This window comes from Monopterus albus, unplaced genomic scaffold (genome assembly GCF_001952655.1).
Source record: "Monopterus albus unplaced genomic scaffold, M_albus_1.0 scaffold109.1, whole genome shotgun sequence".
NCBI classification, from domain to species: domain Eukaryota; kingdom Metazoa; phylum Chordata; class Actinopteri; order Synbranchiformes; family Synbranchidae; genus Monopterus; species Monopterus albus.
The window spans coordinates 907,497-928,218 of record NW_018127989.1 but is presented as its reverse complement, the minus strand read 5'-3'; the positions used below and the strand labels follow the sequence as shown (position 1 = coordinate 928,218).

Below are 20,722 nucleotides of genomic sequence, written 5' to 3'. Positions count from 1 at the left end.
TATATATATATAGTGTCATAGACAGTGTTTGTGTTGAGGCTAAAAAAATTCAGTTCTCTCTGCACATTTTATTTAATAAACACAATAAGACTTAACCATGACTGCTGAGGTTTTTCGCTTTTTAGGATTTCTTTTCATCAAATACACATGCAAATTAAAATACAAATTTAATGCACAGCTAGTTGTAGAGTCTGTATCTGGTTAAATTATTCTTGAAAACAAAACTGTAATATGTGTTTGCAGAAGGGGGTGCATTAAATTGTGATATATTATAACTGCACAGAACTTAATTTAGTAAAAAAAATCAGAGGCACCATGCAAACAAAAGCAAGGCAAGCATAAATTATTACATTTATATTGATTATATCTGTTCATTATGCCTATTCTCTTTTACAAAAATAGTTGTATTTATTGTAATTTTCGTACCCATGGCCCATCTCTGATAAATTCAAGCTACCTGTCAGGCATGTGCTTAGCCAAGGCATTTACAGTCCAAAAGAAGGTCATAATAGTTTATGAAAGATTCCACGATAGCTGTCACATACTTGAGCTGTTGGGGGAAATGCTCTGTTGAAGTACTTGTTCGTTCCTCAGGATCCAAACTATCATTATTTTGAACAGTTTTCACTGCAAAGATGTATTTGTTACATTTGTGGGTTCTCACCCACAGCATTGCATTCAGGAGTTGCTGCTGTATATTTTCTCTCAATTTTTACTTGTATGCTACTAAAAAACATTTTTAAAACCATACTGCAGCTATATATTTTGTGATCTTCAAACATGAGTACACACGAGGGATTATCATCTGACCCATGAGTCCGGAGTCTTTCTGACACAGCTGCAGTAAAACACTGTCACGTGCAACACTTGGAAGTGATATCAATCTTAATTGTTTAATGACGCCATCAGGATAAAAAAAAAAAAGACTACTTTAAAACACCTGACTGCCAGTAGATAATGTTAGTCAGTCATTTTCAAGCTACAATGCAGAACCTGCTGTGGGTTGCCTGTCTGTATGTTTCATGTCTGTTTATTTGTCACAGCAGGGGGGTGAGCAGACAAGAGGAGTTTATGCTTCTTGCTGGTCCTCTGACAAAGCAGGTAGTGAGAGGATCAGGCAGTGGGGTGAATGATGCCTTTGACTGCAGTCACGCCATACCTCCAGGCTCTAAACAGTACTTTGAATCCCTTCAAAGCAAAGGGGTGACTCACTTCAAGGTGCCGCTATCATGGGCTCAAATCCTGCCTACGGGTCTCTCCAGTCAGCCCCGACAGGCTGTGGTTACCTGCTACCAGACCCTCCTGAGACAGCTGCTGGAGGTGGGCCTTCAGCCTCTGGTTGTCCTCCATGGATCCACAGTACCAGATGCTCTGAGATCAAGGTTTGGAGGCTGGGAGAGCCAGGAGCTGGTAGAGATGTTTCAGCAGTATGCAGAGTTTGCCTTCCAGGAGTTTGGCGCACTGGCACACTCCTGGGTGACACTGAGTGACTTGGATGATGTTTGGGATGAAGGGCAGCCTGCAGGTGCTCCCGGCTTTCTGCAAAATACCCTGCAACTCAGCAAGAACATTTACCAGCTGTACCATCAGCGCTTTCCTGATAAAGGTGAGGAAAAAAGATGGAGAAGAAAAGCATTTAAGATATTATTGACTGACTTAGTTAATGTTTTCAGGATCAGTCAGTTGTTACTATTTTTAATAGTTAAATAAAACAAGAAAAACATGTCACTTTCAGTATTATTTTAATAATATGTAATCAACAGCAGTTATCACTTGTAAAAAATGATGATTCATGACCAAATAATACCAAAACCACTATGTGCATTATGTTAAGAGTGCCTTTATGCTTCCATGTGGTTTCAGGGAGACGTCTGTCAGTAGGACTGAGAGCTAGTGACGTTGTTTCTCTTTCCCAGGTCAAAGCTTCAGCGACAGTAAGTTGCATCTTTTATTCTCCTTATATCTTTTTTGTGAATGTTTTCTTTTTTTATTGAGTTTACTTCCATTAATGATTTTTTTCAAACTAAGAAATAAACTTCAATATTTGCATACACTAAGGCAAGATGTTTGGCTATACTCGGTTAGCTAATTTGGATTTGGGAGTTTTCTCATTACTGAAGAGTCAAGACACTCAAATCACTCAAACACAGGGATGCTTTCTGGCCAGATACATTGGTCATGGGTGTGAATGTTAAGATTTAAGAGTTTAACAACTGGCAGCGTGTTCTGGATCAGAGCTTTACAAAGAAGTTAAAACGTTTAAAACTCCTGTTTCTTTAAAAAAAAAGAAAAAAAAAGAAACAGTGGTTCAGCATGTGAGGTGGTCCATTGCTCACTCTACCTGGAGTTCCTCCCTTATGATGCCCCTGCCTGCCAAACATCCATCATCAGCTGTAGCTGGGGTTATGGGGGGAAGCCAGAACTTATCTTATGTATGTAAGTGATGTATGATTGTTGCTGTTTGAATGGGCCACACTGCTCCACATGTTCTGGAGTTGTTTGACTGATGAATCCAGCTTCTTTGTGGGTTTCCTGTTGAGCTGCCTCCTTGTCCAAGAGTCCAGATAGAAGTGATGATCTTAATCTAGGCAGGGTCCTATTCAGATATTCTATCTTCAGCACGCTAAAAAGCATTTTGCCAACCTTAAAGATGTTTTACACCTCTCCTTATCTTAACCCTTGAAAGATAAGTGCTTAAAGATAATGTTTCAGCAATGTTCCCAATCTAATGACAGGCATTTCTAGTTTTTTTTATTTAGATGTCCTATTACCCACATTTATGTCTTCACTTTATGATGGAATATCAGCCTGTCCAAGGTGTTCCCTCACTCTGGCTCTAATGCCCTCTGTTTTCTGATATAAGAACCTGGGGTATTGATTTGATTTGATTTATTTATTCTTTCAAACATGTAACAACAATCAGTATATAACCACACATAATTCCAGACATATCCACAAATATATTTTCAATTTGCTTATACCTAGAACATGCTTGAACGGAGTAGGAAGAAGTTAGACTTATCTAGTCCTACCCCCTAACATCATCTTATCATCATTGGTTTGCAAGCAGTATTACTACATGGATACATATTCTACATCCACACTCCCATCTGATTAATCATTAAGCCTGTTCTTGCCCATATCTTGATTGACACATACCTTTATATCTATGTTTAAACTCATCAATTTTCCTACTGTTTTTTTATGTCCACACTTAGATTATTCCATAGTTTTACTCCACTTATGGAAATACAGAATCTTTTTTTGGTTGTACGTATAGCATGAATTTTATAATTCACCAACAAGAACTTTTAATATGTATATTTAGCAGTCACAGAGACAATGTATTATGATAGAAAGTCTCAAATGTATTCAACTGCACAGTCACTGTTTTCATTAAGGAACATGAGTGTGATAATATATTGTGCTCTACCTCCTGTTTGAACAGATGGATTTCTTGTCAGTGCACATCGAATATAACTGTGACTCTGCATCAAACTTCGCAGAGGAGCTGAGGAGCTTACAGGTGCAGTAAATTTTATAGGGTGTTTTTCTTTTGCATTTCATATCTTGTGGTACTATTACCTACAGCCACATGCATGTTGTGTTGTAGAGGTCCAGTGGGAACTTGCCTATACTGATATACAAGATGACGGTTCATGATTGTTTGTACAGACAACATCAGCTTCTTGGACATTTTCTACAAGGTAAATGTCATCATAGCTCACTTAAGGTTCCTCTGTTATCCAGTTTTTTACAAAATAATAAACACAAATAACCTCTTGGTGCCACTGCCTCTTTCTCTGTGCTGCAACACTGCCTCGCTGTTCTTCCATCAAATGAAAATGGATTTTTTGCCTAAGAAATTCTCTCAATCTAATGGAGAATTTTTTAAATTAATAATGTGCCCGCAGTTCTAATAACAACTGGCATGTTGTGAATTGTCAACATTATTTTCACACAATTTGCAATAAATACAGCTGTTTAAAGACGGTATGTAGCATCAAAACAGTGACCAGCACTATCTGGACCAATGTGGTTTTAAGGACCAAACCTTCACGCAGCGTCAAGGCCAGACTGCAGCAAACTGCAATGTCGTAAACTTTTACAGTACAATAATCATAAAAGTTGTTTCTTGATAATTATCATACAACAGTGATTTGAGTAAATTGTTAGTGTTAATATGTGTCAAATTACACAATTACCATCAATTAAACAATCTGTCCTGCAGTCTTACTGCGTCCCACTGTCTTGCAAGCTGTCATGTCTTCCTACAGGCGACATCTACCCTGCACCACCTTCCTTTGCACATTCAACAAACTAAATTAAAAAGAAATTAGCCAATATGTCAACAAAATAAACTATATGAAGACATTTTAAGCACCAAAATCAATTTTTATTTGTGTATGACTGCATATTTTATTTATGTCAGACAATTAACTATCACTAACTTTGTCTTCACAGTCCTGAACAACAGAGACCTGAATATTGTTGGATGTGACATGAAGGACATGTTGGGTGAGCTGGACATGCAGGACGCTCAAGCCAGGTGAGACTTTTTTCTTGGCAAAACTGCACTGATTGATATGTATCACTAAAGTTTATCAAATATTTATGTAATTTTATGTCCATCTGTTTTCCAAAAGTCACAGTATTCCAGACTACACAGAAAAGACAATGTTCAGAAACAGCTACCAGAGTGTGTGGGAAAAGTTTGGGGCCCAGACTACCATGGAACGAGATCTTTTCCTTGAAGATTCATTCCCCTTTGGTTTCCAGTGGGCCACCTCCAGTGAGTCCTTCAAGGTTGAAGGTGGCTGGTTAGAAGGTGGGAAGGGTGAGACCATTTGGGACCGTTTTGGTCATGATGGCCTAGCCTTTGCAAATCAGACAGCTGATCTAGCTTGTGACAGTTACCACAAAGTGGATTACGATGCTTACCTTCTGCGAGGTCTTCATGTCAACACCTACCAGTTTTCTATCTCCTGGGCTCGTGTTTTCCCCTCGGGTCTCAGAGGCACCCAATCAGAGGAAGGGGCTCTCTACTATGACAAGCTGATCAATGCTCTCATTGATTCTGGCATACAACCTGTTGTCACTCTTTACAACTGGGATCTGCCCCAGGCACTCCAGGACTTTGGAGGATGGACCCACACTTCCATTGTTGAAGCCTTCAAGGACTATGCAGACTTCTGCTTCTCCAGGTTTGGAGACAGGGTCAAGACCTGGAACACATTCAGTAGCCCCTGGGTTGTGAGCCATGCTGGGTATGGCACTGGTGAGCATCCCCCCGGAGTAAAGGACTATGTGGTTTCCTCCTATCTGGTAAGATCAATAGTATTTTATATATTAGAAATACATGTTAATACGATTTGGTATCAGGGCAATCTAAGGATATTTTAATAGATTTGTGTTGGTTAAAATAAAGCCAATCAAATCCCAATCCCTATTTACTTGTATACTCTAGTGCTCTTGACCAGGGGGTCTCTCTCTCTCTCCTCTGGAATTCCTCTCCATTCCCAGCTCTGTGTGTCGAGCAGAGATGTGAGCTGCTCCCTGACACACACATAGAAACCAGTGGAGTGAAGCAGAGAGGAGGCTGCACTTTTCTTGAGAAGGCCACTTTGTTCTCTAACCATATGTGCAGCAAAATCTGCCAATAATGGAAAACAGCTGTTAAAGAAGCAGAAGACAAACTTGCAAAAATATGACATCTTTATGGCTTTGCCTGTAGTCAACTTGCTCAGCGAGCTGAAAACAAACATAAATTTTAATGTGTTGAGTCCTAGTAACTATGCATAAAAAAATTATTAGAATTTTTGTAGATCCTGAGGTTGAGAAAGCTTAAGGCAGAATATGATGTTTTCTCATGAGTGAGAAAGGCAAAGGTGACATCAGCACAGCACATTTAAGCACTGGATCAGACTTTGTATTGATACCCAATATTAAGGAATATTATCAAAGCAGTCTTCATTTTTATAAATGTACATTACATTATCTTTCATCTTTGCAGGCTACTCACAATATGCTCAAGTCCCATGCTGAAGCCTGGCATGTCTACAATGACAAGTACAGGCTGAAACAAGGAGGGAAAGTAGGCATTGCACTGAACTCTGACTGGGCTGAGCCCATGGACCCCTCCAGTCCTGAAGACATAGCAGCTGCAGATCGTTACCTACAGTTAATGCTGGGCTGGTTTGCACATCCTATATTTGTAGATGGAGATTATCCTGCAACACTCAAGACTCAGATTGAAGAGAAAAAAAGAGAGTGTCCCCACTCGGAGCCTGCAAGGCTTCCAGTTTTCACTCCTGAAGAGAGAAAGAGGATACAACGAACAGCTGACTTTTTAGGTTTAAACCACTACACCTCCCGTCTGGTCAACAGCAGTGATGGCGGCTGTACCCCTGGTCCTCAGGGTGTTGGTGACTACCAGGCACATGTGGACCCATCGTGGTCCTCTACAGCATCTGAATGGATATATTCTGCGCCTTGGGGTCTCCGAAGGCTTCTGAACTACATTTCCACAGAATACTTGAATACTAACAAAGTGCCTATCTTTATAACTGGCAATGGGATGCCCACTGAGTACAGTGGGGACACTCTCAATGACACCAGCAGAACAGAATACATGAGGCATTACATCAACGAGGCCCTCAAAGGTTAGTGTCTGGATTTTCTGATAGGAAACAAATTTTGACACTGTTGAAAAAATTTTAACATCATTGTGCTGTTGTGTGTTTATTTTGTAGCAATAGTTTTAGACGGAGTGGATGTGCAACGATTTACAGTGCAGTCACTCATGGATGGATTTGAAGGGAAACAAGGCTACAGCCATAGGTTTGGTCTGCACCATGTCAACTTTGAAGATGCAGACAGACCAAGAACACCAAAGCAATCTGTATATTTCTACTCTCAGCTTATCAAGCAAAATGGATTTCGTTCACACAAAAGTGATGGTTTTAAAGGGGTAAAGATTCAACCCACTCGCCGCCCCACTGCTTTATCATCCTCAGAGGTTCCATCTAAATCAAAAACTGTCTGGGAGAAATTCTCACACCAGTCTAAATTCCAGAGAAAAATGTATCACTATGGTACATTCCCCCAAGGCTTCAGCTGGGGAGTATCATCTTCTGCTTATCAGATTGAAGGTGCCTGGAATGCTGATAGGAAGGGGCCCAGCATCTGGGATACATTCACCCAGAAACCTGGTAGCATCCCTGGTAATAGCAGTGGAGATGTGGCCTGTGACAGCTACCACAGACTTGAAGAAGACTTCTACATGCTTCGAGCTCTGAGGGTGAAGTCATACAGATTCTCTCTGTCCTGGTCTAGGATCTTTCCTAATGGTCGGCATCCCTCTCTGAGCCAGAACGGTGTTGACTACTACAACAGGCTCATTGATGGCCTCTTAGCATATAACATTACCCCCATGGTGACACTCTATCATTGGGACCTCCCCCAAGCTTTGCAAGACCTCGGTGGCTGGGAAAACATAGACATGATTAACATTTTTAATGAATTTTGTGACTTTTGCTTTGCCACTTTTGGAGACAGAGTGAAATTTTGGATGACCTTCAACCAGCCTCATACTATTGCATGGTCAGGATATGGTCTTGGAGAGATTCCACCAAATGTTAAAAATCCAGGAATTGCACCATACAGAGTCGCACACAACCTGATTAAAGCTCACGCCAAGGTCTACCACACATATGATGATAAGTACCGTGCCTCTCAAGGTGGTCTGATATCCATCGCCCTCAATGCTGACTGGATTGAACCTAAAGATGTTAACATTTTCCGAGAAGTGCTGGCTGCTGACCGCGCCCTGCAGTTCAAACTGGGTTGGTTTGCACACCCTATTTTCAAGAATGGGGACTATCCCGATGCAATGAAGTGGCAAGTCGGAAACAAAAGTGAACTTCAAGGTCTTTCAAATTCAAGACTACCTGCCTTCACTGAACAAGAAAAGAGCTTCATAAGAGGAACTGCTGACATGTTCTGTGTAAATCACTACACTACACAAATTGCACGCCATGCTACACTGAGACTTTCACCTCAGTCTTACAAATATGACCATGATTTGTTAGAAGCAGAAGAAAGTGGTTCACCATCTACAGCCATCACAAACCAGAGAGCTGTAGCATGGGGCTTGAGAAGACTTCTCAACTGGATCAAGGAGGAGTATGGAGATCCAGAGATTTACATTACTGAGAATGGAGTAGCTACAGACTCAAAGACAACTTGGGATGACACTGGCAGAGTATTTTATTACAAGACCTATATTGATGAGGCTCTCAAAGGTATACTGTGCCATAAATAGATTTCTTAAGATAATTATAAACTGAAATGACTATTTAGATATTTATTCTTCATCATTTATTTATGCATTTGTGTATATTTTAATAACAGCCTCTGACATTGATGGTGTGAAGGTGAAAGGATACATAGCAACCTCTCTTATGGATTCTTTTGAGTGGCTTAATGGATACAAAGTTGGATTTGGGTTACACCATGTGGACTTCACTAATCCAAACCGACCAAGGACACCCAAGTACTCAGCCCATTTCTACTTTCGGAAAGATTTCATTTGGAGTGTTTCAACGGCATCATATCAGGTAATCGTTTAGATTAAGTCCCTTTATTAATGCTGGATCAGGGAATTGTACATGTACTCCCTATTTAAATCTCTGTTTCTATTTACTTTCCAGATTGAAGGGGGGTGGAGAGCAGATGGAAAAGGTCTCAGTATTTGGGACAAGTTTGCTCACACTCCTCTCAAAGTGTTCAATGATGACAATGGGGACATAGCCTGTGACAGTTACAATAAAATAGAAGAGGATGTTGCTATTTTGAAGCAACTAAAGGTGACCCATTATCGTTTCTCCATATCCTGGTCGAGGGTGCTTCCTGATGGTACCACCAAGCACATCAACGAGGCTGGAATCAACTACTACCACAGACTGGTGGATGCACTCCTTGCTGCAAACATTGAACCGCATGTATGTGTAATTGCTGCCAGCATATCAAAAAATATTTGCAGTGAAAAAGTTGGTAAATTAGGTAAACCATAATTGTGTTCCTTTGCTGTCAGGTCACTCTCTATCACTGGGACCTTCCACAAGCTCTGCAGGATACTGGAGGGTGGGAGAATGAAGCAATTGTCTTCAAGTTCAGGGATTACGCTGACCTCATATTTAGCCGTTTTGGTCACAAAGTGAAATTTTGGATCACCATTAATGAACCGTACAATGTAGCCAACATAGGCCATGGATATGGAACAGCTGCGCCAGGTATGTCTTAATATAGTGCCCCCATTCTTACACATTACCTCACACCAATGTATACTTGTTTATTTGATTTGAATAACAGATTAAAAAGTTGCTCTGCCATTTAGTATTTTGTTTTGTAAGTAGCACCAAGTGATAAAATCAGTAAGAGAACTAAAATTAAAATCGCAGTTGAGTTAAAGATCACAACCTGTGTGTTTTGAAACACTGTTTTCTCTAAACCAATTCTTAATCTTTCTAAAGAACAATGACAAAAAGCATGTAGCTAAACAAATCTGCAAATCAAATCAAATCAAATTTTATTTGTATAGCGCCAAATCACAACGAAAGTCATCTCAGGACACTTTACAAAGTAAGGTCTAGACCTTACTGTTATCAATATTATTACATAGGGAAAACCCAACAAATCCCCCTTGAGCAAGCACTTGGCGACAGTGGGGAGGAAAAACTCCCTTTAACGGAAGAAACCTCCGACAGACCCCGGCTCTTGGTGGGCGGCCTTCTGCCTCGACCGGTTGGGGTGAGTGGATAGAGGAGAGACAAAAGAAGAAAAGCAACAAGACACAACAATCAAACACTGATCAGGTTGATGTGGCTGGTGACTGCTCGTCAGAGATGTAGAGCTCCAGGGCCAGGGCAACCTGCAGAAAAGTACAGGGAGAGAGAGAGGACACACTACGGGAGAGAGGAGACACAAAGTTAGTAATGTGTAATGGTGGCATATAGAAGCACAGGGAGAGAGAGGAGAGAAGAGGAGAGGAAAGGTAACTAAGGGAAGGCTCAGGGTCACCTGATCCAGCCTTAACTATAAGCTTTATCAAAAAGGAACGTCTTAAGTCTAATCTTAAAGGTAGAGAGGGTGTCCGCCTCCTGAACTGAGACTGGGAGTTGGTTCCATAGGAGAGGAGTTTGATAGCTAAAGGCTCTGCCTCCCATTCTGCTTCTGTGGACTCTAGGAACCACAAGTAAACTTGCACTCTGAGAGCGAAGTGCTCTGTTAGGATGATAAGGCTCTATGAGGTCTTTAAGATACGATGGAGCCTTGTCATTAAGGGCTTTGTATGTTAGGAGAAGGATTTTAAATTCTATTCTGAATTTTACAGGGAGCCAGTGGAGAGAAGCTAATATGGGAGAGATATGATCTCTCTTGCTCGTTCCTGTCAGTCCTCTGGCTGCAGCATTTTGGATTAACTGGAGGCTTTTTAGGGAATTATTGGGATATACTTATAGTAAAGAGTTACAGTAGTCCAGCCTGGAAGTGACAAATGCATTGACCAGTTTTTCATCATCACTTTGAGACAGGATGCTCCTGATTTTTGCAATATTTCGCAGGTGAAAGAAGGCAGTTTTAGAGACTTGGTTTATGTGTGATTTAAAGGACATATTCTGATCAAAGATGACTCCAAGGTTCCTCACAGTAGTACTGGAGGCAAGAGCTATGTCATCTAAAGTAACTATATGATTAGACAGCAGATTTCTAAGGTTTTCAGGCCCAAGCACAATAACTTCAGTTTTGTCAGAGTTTAGAAGTAAGAAGTTGCAGGTCATCCAGGCCTTTATGTCTTTAAGACATGCTTTAAGACACCAAAAATAAATAAATCACATTTCATGGCACGTCGCCAACATATTCAGAATCGGCCGTGGGTATTACTGCGCAGACACAAAGAGTGCCAGTCTGTATCTCAAAGGAAAGGTCAGGATACAAGATATTTAAAATGTAGCATGTCTTGCAAATGTGTCTATTCGTACGTGCATTTTCAGGGATCAGTCTCAGACCAGGCACTCTACCCTACATTGTGGGTCACCACCTTATTAAAGCTCATGCTGAGGCCTGGCATCTCTACAATGACACATATCGTGCCAGCCAGAAAGGAATTATCTCCATCACCATCAACTCTGACTGGACAGAACCCAGAAATCCATACAAGCAGGAGGACATTGATGCTGCAAGACGTGTACTGCAGGTACAAAAATAAATGAATAAATAAATCTTGCTAAGTTTTACAGGGGCAACATGATGGCACAGTCAAGAAGGGTCTGGGTTTGGGCCCCGGCCGACCCGGGGCCTTTCTGTGTGGAGTTTGCATGTTCTCCCTGTGCCTGTGTGGGTCCTCTCTGGGGACTATGGCTTCCTCCCACAGTCCAAAGACATGCAGCTTAGGATGATTTGTGACTGAATTGCCCGTAGGAGTGAGTTTGGGTGTGTGTGGTTGTTTGTCTTTAAGAGTCAGCCCTGTGATAGACTGGCGACCTGTCCAGGGTGGACCTCACTTCTCGCCCAATAAGAGCTGGGGTTGGCTCCAGCCCCCCAGTGACCCTGTTCAGGATAAGCGGTATAGATAATGGATGGATGGATGGAAGTTTTACAGGTCTTGTGATTTGCAGGATCTCATTGTACATGTATATTTCTCTCATATTTTATTGTAAATATGTTTGGCAATAATTAGCGTCTCTAATGGCTTTTGTGTCTCTCTTTGTACAGTTCTACATTGGCTGGTTTGCCCATCCCATATTTAATGGAGACTACAATGACATAATGAAGACAGTCATTCGAGAGCGAAGCTTAGCTGCTGGTCTGCCAAAATCTCGGTATTATAAAAACTAATGTTAAAATCTCAAAGCCTGTACCATTATTTTAGAATTATCAAGTTCATTCACTTATTTCACTTCATTTTCTCCAGGCTGCCTGAGTTTTCTCTAGAGGAAATTAAGAGGATTAAGGGCACCTATGATTATTTTGGGTTCAACCATTACACCACTGTCCTGACATCCCCTGTGAATTATGGAAAGCTTCAGCACTATGATGCTGACAGGTAAGCAAGTACCAACAAGTACAATTACCTCCTTAGCTGTACTCATGTGCTGTTACAGCTTGTAAAACAATTAATTAAGGAGAAAAAAAATCATTTTCTTGCTTTATTTGAATTTAAATATTTCTGAAATAAAATAAGTTCATCAATTTGATCTTCACAGGGGTGCAGGGTTAATTGCTGATCGTACCTGGCTGGATTCAGGTTCATCCTGGCTGAAGGTCTCACCATTTGGATTCCGGAAGATTTTAAACTTTATTAAGAAGGAGTACGGAAATCCACCTATTATCATCACTGAGAATGGCATCTCAGAGCGGGGGCCTTTCAACCTAAATGATATTCACAGGAGCTATTACTATGAAAAATACATCAACCAGATGCTAAAAGGTATTAACCTACAACTTTCATATAGGAATACAATAAGAAGAGAGCGACAATTTTCCAAAGTCAAACCAACGATTTGATAGTATAAATGGTGTGCATTTGCATTCCTAAAAGTGTTCATTTTCTCCTTCCAGCTTACTTACTAGATGACGTGGATATCCGTGGTTTCACAGCTTGGACGCTGATGGACAACCTGGAGTGGGCCACTGGCTTTGAGGAGAGATTTGGCCTTTTCTATGTCAATAGATCAGACCCTAATCTTCCTCGAGTGCCCAAGGCCTCTGCTGCCTTCTACACTACTCTAATCAACTGCAACGGATTCCCTGATCCTGCCTTGGGGCCCCATGAGTGTTTGAACCCTGTCCTTGAAGGTAAACTGCAGAGGTCTGACTGACTAATATGAAGAACACATAAACATGCAGTAGAAGCTTTACTTAGTTGATTATTTAACATACAAAATACAGTGCCTATATTTTCTTGAGTAGGCAACTGTGATTACTGTGATTATTAACCCCACTTTTATCAAGGCCTAAGCAATAGCGTGTCATTTAAAGTTTTACAGCTTAATTTTAATCAGTATCAGTATCAAGACAGAGCCAAAAGACTTAGCTTATCTTAACATGGCATGCAAGATTGTAAACTGGGATAAATAGCTAGCACAACTCTATCAAAAGGTTATAAAAAATTAGCAAGCAGCACTTTTAACACTCATTAACTATAACTTTGTATCTCTTTAATCTTTACAAAAATCATGAAGTTGCATTTTCACAGGTTGTGTGTGGGACAATTTCTTAATCGACCTGAATAAGAGATGTAGCATGTTGATTTGTGAGCTTTAGTCATATTTTATGACCTTTGGACAGAGACAGGCTAGATGTTTCCTCATGCCTTCAGTCATTATGCTGAGCTAAAGCCAACTGTCTGCAGGCTCTGGCTGTTTAATGGAGCACTATAGGAGTGGTTCTCATCTAACTCCGAAGAAAGCAAATAAGTGCTTTTCACCAAAATATTCTTTAATACTAAAAGTACATTTAGTGATAGTGGAACTTAAGATTTTGTGAACTGGTAGGTTTATTTACACTTGCTGTCAGCAATCTGTTAAAAATGAATACAATAACCCAGGTGTCTCTGTGTCTCTCCTACAGGGACGAGCGCACCTGTGCGGACAAGTGCACCTGCGGGGACGAGTGCACCTGTACGGACGACTGCACCTGCGGGGACGAGTGCACCGATCACTAACAATGCTGTGAGATTCCTGGGTATGGAGCTCTTTGCAAGTGATGCTGAGACTGGACTTAACACCACCTTTGCTCTACTGATTGTTGCTGTGTTTGGAGTTATTTGTTCATCCTTTTGATTCTTCAGGGCAAGAAAACAATCCAGCAAAATAAAGTCTGTAACAACTATAAACATGGAGAATAAATTTTAAATGCACCTGTGCAGAGTTGTAGTACAAGTTCAACATGCACCAAGTTGTATCAGTAAATGTCTGAGCTGCAACTTTATAGAAACACTAGTGTATAAAATTACCTGCATGTTAATAAAGATGATAAAATATTTTGATTCAGGGTGTAAAATCTCAATATCTGTCATAAGACATGGTTAAATTAATGTATTCATTTCTCTTTTATCCAAAAACATTACTAGTTACTCTCAAGTCTATGAAACATTATGATAATAAAAGTAATAAATTTCTCAATGAGCCACATTATTTGACTTTTGTGCTACTGATATCCCGTAAAAGACTCCAACATTTTACAGTACAATTACAGAAACAAGCCCACAAAGACATTTCAACTCAAAGCTACCAGTGGCTGCTGGATTACAATTTGTCACTTGGTATATCTTTTTGTTTGTTTTGTTACCAGATATAATAGAAACAGTAGGCTATTATGTAGAAGTCACTTCATGCCACAATAGGGCACAATAGATTTACATTTCCCCTTTTGCACGTTTGCACTGCCTCCTGTACCTGCAAGAAGGACATGTGGAGATATGTCAGTGATGTGGTCTAAGTTGTTATTTCTGAAACATCAAGTCACAAAGAGCCAGAATTATCATATCCACTGGTATAAAGTTATAAAAATGTCTTCTTATGATAATCAAAAGTGCAAATGGCATGATAAAACCATAAGATGCACTGTATATTTTGCACTGGCTTTTCTGACTCAGGTCCTCAGCAACATTAATGGTGGCTCAGCTGAAAGTCAAAAATCTAAATCGACCACAATTTTCCAAGCAAAAGAAGCTAAAGGCCTAAACCATATCACGCCCATACAGCATAACAGTCTGAGTAACTGTGCAGGTCTTACATCCAGTTTAACTGCACCTGTGCTCAGTTTCTGCAGTTAACTCTTCCACAGTATAGCTGGAAAAAAAAAAGCCTTTCACTTTACAGAAATTAAAGTAGGCACCCTGAAAAGTTTCTTTATTTGAATGTTATTTGTGTATGCAAGCCCATAAAAAAAAATAAAGAACAAACACCAAGATTTTAGTCAAGTGCTGTCGCACTCACCAGTAATTGGAACCGGGCACTTCGAGCTAGTAGAAAATCAAGAGTGAAACAATTTGAAAATTGGCATTTCTTAAAAATTTATTTCAAAAACTAACCACAAGGTACAAAAGTATTTAAAAAAGTATAAAAATCATTGGTCAAAAATAACTTGAGATGACAATATTCGAGTTGGCACTAATGGCATGTGGGTATGACTCCGTACAGAAGTTGTGATTTTAGCATCGCACATTCAAGCCACTGAATTCACATTGAGATGATCATTTTGATTGCAACCCTCGTCTGGACTCTGAAACAGAAATCAGCCCTTTCAGACATGGAAGATGAACGTAACATATGGCATTATCCCTTATTTAACCAACCAACTTATTTAACCGTCAAAGACGATATGTACCCTATAGAAGCTCTAAGCCAAAAACTGTAGTTACTAAACAAGAAAAGCAGCTGAACGCAAATTCGTACCAAAACAAATTCAAAATGCAGAGTCAGGCTTCGGAGAGCTAAGACAGCAGTGAATGTCATTCTTTAAAACAAAAAGAAGGAAAATAAGTGTTGGCCACAGTGACAAGAGCTTCTTTTCATTGTCACAATACCCTAAACTAACAGAAAAATATGGAATAGTATCAAATACAAGTTAAATCAATATCAAGAGTTACATGTTTTTCAAGCATTATCCAGGTTCGTTTACTCCTTTGGACAAAAGGCACCCCAAGTGTGTTCCAGTTACTCTACCAGGCACCAGGACTTGAATGTGACTGGTGCAGTGTCAACGTTGTCAAAATAAGTGACACACTTGAAGGAAACCTCTGTATGAAAATGAACAGAAAGTCTTCATTAGCATGTCCAGTCCAGTAGCCTTCTTCTGAGAGTGGTGTGTTGTCCATTAACCTTTTGTTGGCACCTACAGGTACTCGCGCACTCACTGGTCACTTCATCGCAGCACACAACTCTTCTCCACTACAACTGACTTGACCTTACCTCAACAAAATGTCATAACATGGAGTTCCAGTTTAGGTCTAAGGCAAATATGAGATGAACTCACTGCGAACTTCAGAGAACAAATTCGTAAAATTTACTAATACCACTAAAACTCATAATAAAAATACTAAAGAAAAAAGTTTAAAGGATAGCTGCCCTGAGGGAGAAGTACATTTCAACAATAACTGTTGCACAACGGAACTTTGTAAGCACTTTGGATGTTCAGACAGTCTGCTGTCTCAAGTATTGCTGGGTTGAGACGAGCATTCTCGTTCTCATTTGACTTGACTGGTCATAACACTGAAAGGCTCGGGCTGACTTTATCCACCTCAAGTGAACTTTCGACATCGCACGCACACACACACACACACACACACATACACACACACACACACACACACATGCACACACTCCCTTTGTTTGATTCCCTTATGTTTGCTCACTGCTCCTGATGTGAACTGCCAGTGACAAGCTATGCACGAAGACCTGTGAACAGAGATGGCATCAGTGTTAGTAAAGCCCTTTATTTTGATCACATGATAACAATAAGTGAAAGTACAAGTGAAAAAAATGAAACAATGAAAGGACAAAAAGGTAAAAGCGCCACCTTTCTCACATGTACTGCTCTGCTTCTCCTGGGCGAAGTTCAGCCTGTTCTGCTCTACTGCGGTGCCATTGGACTCTGGGCTGCTGCTGCGGGACGGGCTGTTCTCCTCATTCTGGTACGCCATATCCAGATGCTGCTGGGCCAGTTTAAGATGTCTGCGCAGCCTCTCCAGCTCCCGTGATGTAGCTTCATCCCCAAATGACTCGCGACCCGAGTCTCCCACGTTATCCCTAAAGCCCATTTTTCCTGTTGGGTCCTTCTTCAGAGCTGTGTGGTAGCCTGGAGGTGCAGAGGGCTGGCGGGAGATGGAGGACCTCTGGCTGGCCAGAGCCGAGTGACGAGGGGTGGGAGGTCGAGACCGTGGTGTGCAAAAGCAGTCACGAATACCGCTGATGCCAAGGTGAAGGATCTCCAGCAGGGTGAAGAGCAAACATAAGGCGCTGACGGCATACATGATGATCAGGAAGATTGTTTTCTCTGTAGGGCGTGAGACAAAGCAATCTATTGTGTGCGGGCAGGGGGAGCGTGTGCATACATATGACGGTGCCACCTCCAGCCCATAAAGGATGTACTGTCCAAACAGGAAACAGGCCTCGAAGATGGCACGTGACAGCAGCTGAAACACATAGACCTTCATCAGGCCATCTTTTTTGATGCGGCGGCGTCCATCATGCTTTTTGCTGGGTTTCTCCACAACTTCCTTTTCCTTTTCCTTTTCTGGCTCAATCTCCTCCATGATCATGGGGTCCTCCTCCCCATTATCCTCTGCCTCCTCGTAGTCCCGGTTGGCCCCACGGCTCACTATAGGGATCCTCTTCCTGCCGCGGGGTCTGTAGTCCTCGTCACCCATTCGGGCAATCTTATGCATAGCAAAGCCAAGGTACATAATGGTGGGGGTGGTGATCATAATGACCTGAAAGACCCAGAAGCGAATGTGCGACAGTGGTGCAAACGCATCATAGCACACATTCTCACAACCGGGCTGCTGTGTGTTACACACAAATTTACTCTGTTCATCATAGTAAATTGACTCGCCCCCAACTGCTGTCAGCACGATGCGGAAAACAATGAGGATTGTGAGCCAGATCTTGCCCACAAAGGTGGAGTGATTGTTGATCTCATCTAACAAACGTGTGAGGAAACTCCAGCTCATTTTGCCGCTTCAGCAAGAAGGAACCTCTCAAACCTGTGCAGAGAGAGAGAGAGAGACAACAATTGTGTTTAAATATCCTTTTAAATGCAGCCATCAGTGGAGTAGTTACTGACATTTGGGCATCACTGAAAACTTTGTCTCATGACAAAACATTTTGTTAACACAAATCAACATATGCAGGCCAGATAAAGGACAGCAGTTCACAAAGGGAGAATTATTAGAAACAAAGTTTTTAAATGATGAAGACATTTAAATATGGCAAACAGTTTAGGCTATGATAAATGTTAACCAGTATAAAGAAAGTTAGAAAATGTAATAATATCCCTAGTTATCCTAACTGACTTAAAGTAATGTAACTAATAATTCTGGTATAGTGATTTTAAGATTGCTCATCTTGACTCCCTATGTTATTGTACCAAAGAGCCACAAGGTGGAGCTCTTGTGTTACTGTCACATAAAGTAAGGCAATAGCTCAAAATGCAGAGGAAATTTTAGTGGAATTTTGAGAAACATCAGCCAAATTATGAATGAATCCCTTCCACTGCCACTGTGCGGAGGAGGGGTTGGATCATAGAGATGAACAACTGGCGGTGCTAATTCTGTGGACAACTGCCAGTAAACCACTGGGGAAGAAGAGTGCAACAAGGTGGTGTAATTAAAAGGCTGCCAGTCGACCCTCAACCGCTTCAACAAAAGGTAAGAAATATGAAGTGACATTTTTTGCCTGATTCATGTAGCGGCCTCACTGCTCCACAGAGATCTGTTTTGTTCTGTGGTTGAAGTCACACGATGCTGTACATCATGATTAATTCACAAAGTCTGTTTCCACTGCACTTTGTCTTTATCAACAGAGCACGTTTTCCATCTCAGCCAAGCATAAAAACTTTAGTAATATTTCAAGTTTTTTTTTTTTTTTAATCAAATTTCTGGTGTTTCCACAAATTGAAAACATGCACATAAACTGGTGGATGGAAAAACCAACCCTCACTACCACAATAGGGGCATGTTAAGGCACAGATTCTAAGTCACGTACAACCAAACTTACCTAAAGACTGGTGCGAACACATGCTACCACGTCAGTAAGTAGGGTGCACGAAGGTGACACAGCAAAGGCTATGAGCCCCGGTGTTCACATTTTTAAAACTGTAGCCACACGTCTGAAAAGCACCAGCAAATACCCAGACTTGTAATCTGTTCTATAATCTCTAAACCAATGGCCTTAACCAGGATTCCCACCATGTCAACATAGCAGTAAGTGATCAGTGACTGGTGCTGGCTACGACCAGCTGTGCTGTACAACTAAGCAGCACTCAAGGCTGTATTTCCATTGCTCGCCACATGTGAAATGCCACAGCAACTGTACACAATCCTCCTCATCTCACCTGAATGTCATATACACACTGGAACAGTCATGTCTTAAAAACCTGAACAGGTCTGACACATCACAGAAAAGATCATTCACACACACTGCAGAGGCAATGAAGAGCTGCAATGGTTTGGCACCATTGGTGACTAACCACATAACTTCTGTGGAGTAATTATCCACTACTATAAACTATACTACAGTAGCTGTGGCAAGCAGCTGAACAACAACAGAGTGTTTATTGTAACGTAAAAAGGATTCTACTATTCCCTCCCTCAGTTCAACTCTCACTGCTCCGGACCAGGGCTGAAAATGTGGAGAAATCATAAATCTTAGAATTTGCAGATTGTTCTTCTTTATAACAACCAATCTCAAAGATCAGCACAAGCTTAAGTAGATATCTGACAGTACTGTACATTAAAGGAATCTTGGCCCTTCACAGCAATCGACTGAACCATACATCTTGAATAGTGTGGCAGCACATTCAATCTCATTATGTCTGCAGGGCTAAACAAACAAACAGACACAAATCTTTAAAAGTATATAATGTCACAGATTACCTACTCAAATATTGTCTGTGAATATGACATTTTACTGCAGTTACATAATTTAGCTTTAGTTGCTACTCACCCACAGGACTAGAAGGTCCTGTGGGTGAGTAGCAGCATAACATTAAAGGGGGGGTAACACTGTGACCGCCATCCTGGAGAGACCAAAATGTCCCTTTATAATACAATAATATACCTACTCCTTCTAATAGCCAGCGTTTCACTCTGCCTTCCTGCACAACCGTTCAGATCAGGTGTAAACTTTTGATTAAGGCTTAGGCTCTATAAGGCACTGGTGGAAAAAGTACTCAGATCTGTTACTTAACCATTAAAACCATTTGTATCATATTTGCTGCATGAGTTTCTGAGTGAAAAAAAAAAAAAAAAAAAAAAACACCAAAGCAAAAACATCAAAAGTTCCCCATGTATCAAATGTAATACAAAAAAATAATAATTATAATCTAAATAACATGGCACATCTATTCCTATATGCCTGGACTGTGTCTATGCATAGATGGCAAATAAAAATCCTGAATCTTGAATTTTCTTTTTGTTAAAAGGTTTAATAAACATGTCAGTTCCAAAAAATTTGAATGTTCTGGCTATTTTTTGATGTGTCGGGCTTTACAGGGTTAAGTAAAGGGAGCAGCAGCAGTAAAAGTAACAAGTCCTGCATTCAAAATGTTACTTAGGTACAAAAGCATTAGCGTCAAAATGCCACATTTAACAATGTATGGATTATAGTTACTAATATTGTGTGCATCACAATGTTGCAGCTGGTAAAGGTGGAGCTACTTTTAACTAATTTATATGCTTATAATTTTAACTGCTGCTGGGTAGCTTGTGAATTTTCCAGTAGAAATCAATAAAATCTTATGATTAAACAGTATTTTTTGTGAAAATCTGTTTGTTTTTTTAAGGGAACCACTAAAGATAAAATAAGTGAAGTAAAAAGTACAATATTTGCCTCTAAAATGTAGTGAACTCAAAGTATGAAGTAGCACAGAATGAAAATACTCAAGTAAAAAAAAAAAAAACTCAAAATCCTACCCAAGTACAGTAGATGATGTTTATCAG

General features: G+C 40.6%; 2 protein-coding genes across 2 annotated transcripts in view; one reads left to right on the top strand and one right to left on the bottom strand.

The window, feature by feature from the left end:
- Nucleotides 1–1,071: 1,071 nt before the first annotated feature.
- On the top strand, nucleotides 1,072–13,841 carry LOC109966332 (lactase-phlorizin hydrolase). Its single transcript, XM_020611089.1, has 16 exons — nucleotides 1,072–1,606; nucleotides 1,864–1,901; nucleotides 2,417–2,432; nucleotides 4,465–4,549; nucleotides 4,647–5,325; nucleotides 6,014–6,662; nucleotides 6,753–8,303; nucleotides 8,413–8,618; nucleotides 8,712–9,002; nucleotides 9,095–9,293; nucleotides 11,052–11,254; nucleotides 11,773–11,879; nucleotides 11,972–12,103; nucleotides 12,264–12,487; nucleotides 12,619–12,855; nucleotides 13,630–13,841. Exons 1-16 carry the CDS (start codon nucleotides 1,072–1,074, stop codon nucleotides 13,839–13,841), a joined length of 5,364 nt encoding a protein of 1,787 aa, XP_020466745.1.
- Nucleotides 13,842–15,098: 1,257 nt separating this feature from the next.
- Nucleotides 15,099–20,722, bottom strand: part of gjc4b (gap junction protein gamma 4b) — an 8,966-nt gene continuing 3,342 nt past the window's right edge. Inside the window, exons 2-3 of the mRNA XM_020611078.1 lie at nucleotides 16,582–17,767; nucleotides 15,099–16,460 (exon numbers count right to left, since the gene is read on the bottom strand). Of these exons, the coding sequence (XP_020466734.1) occupies nucleotides 16,447–16,460; nucleotides 16,582–17,734 (1,167 nt within the window). The 5' untranslated portion in view covers nucleotides 17,735–17,767 and the 3' untranslated portion in view covers nucleotides 15,099–16,446. The remainder of the gene's footprint in view (nucleotides 16,461–16,581; nucleotides 17,768–20,722) is intronic.

Excerpts from the sequence above, each read along its gene's own strand:
- LOC109966332 (XM_020611089.1), top strand. The coding sequence starts at position 1,072 with ATGCTTCTTGCTGGTCCTCTGACAAAGCAGGTAGTGAGAGGATCAGGC. Across the intron at positions 1,607-1,863 it reads TCAGCGCTTTCCTGATAAAG|GGAGACGTCTGTCAGTAGGA; the intron begins GTGAGGAAAAAA and ends ATGTGGTTTCAG. Across the intron at positions 9,294-11,051 it reads ATATGGAACAGCTGCGCCAG|GGATCAGTCTCAGACCAGGC; the intron begins GTATGTCTTAAT and ends GTGCATTTTCAG.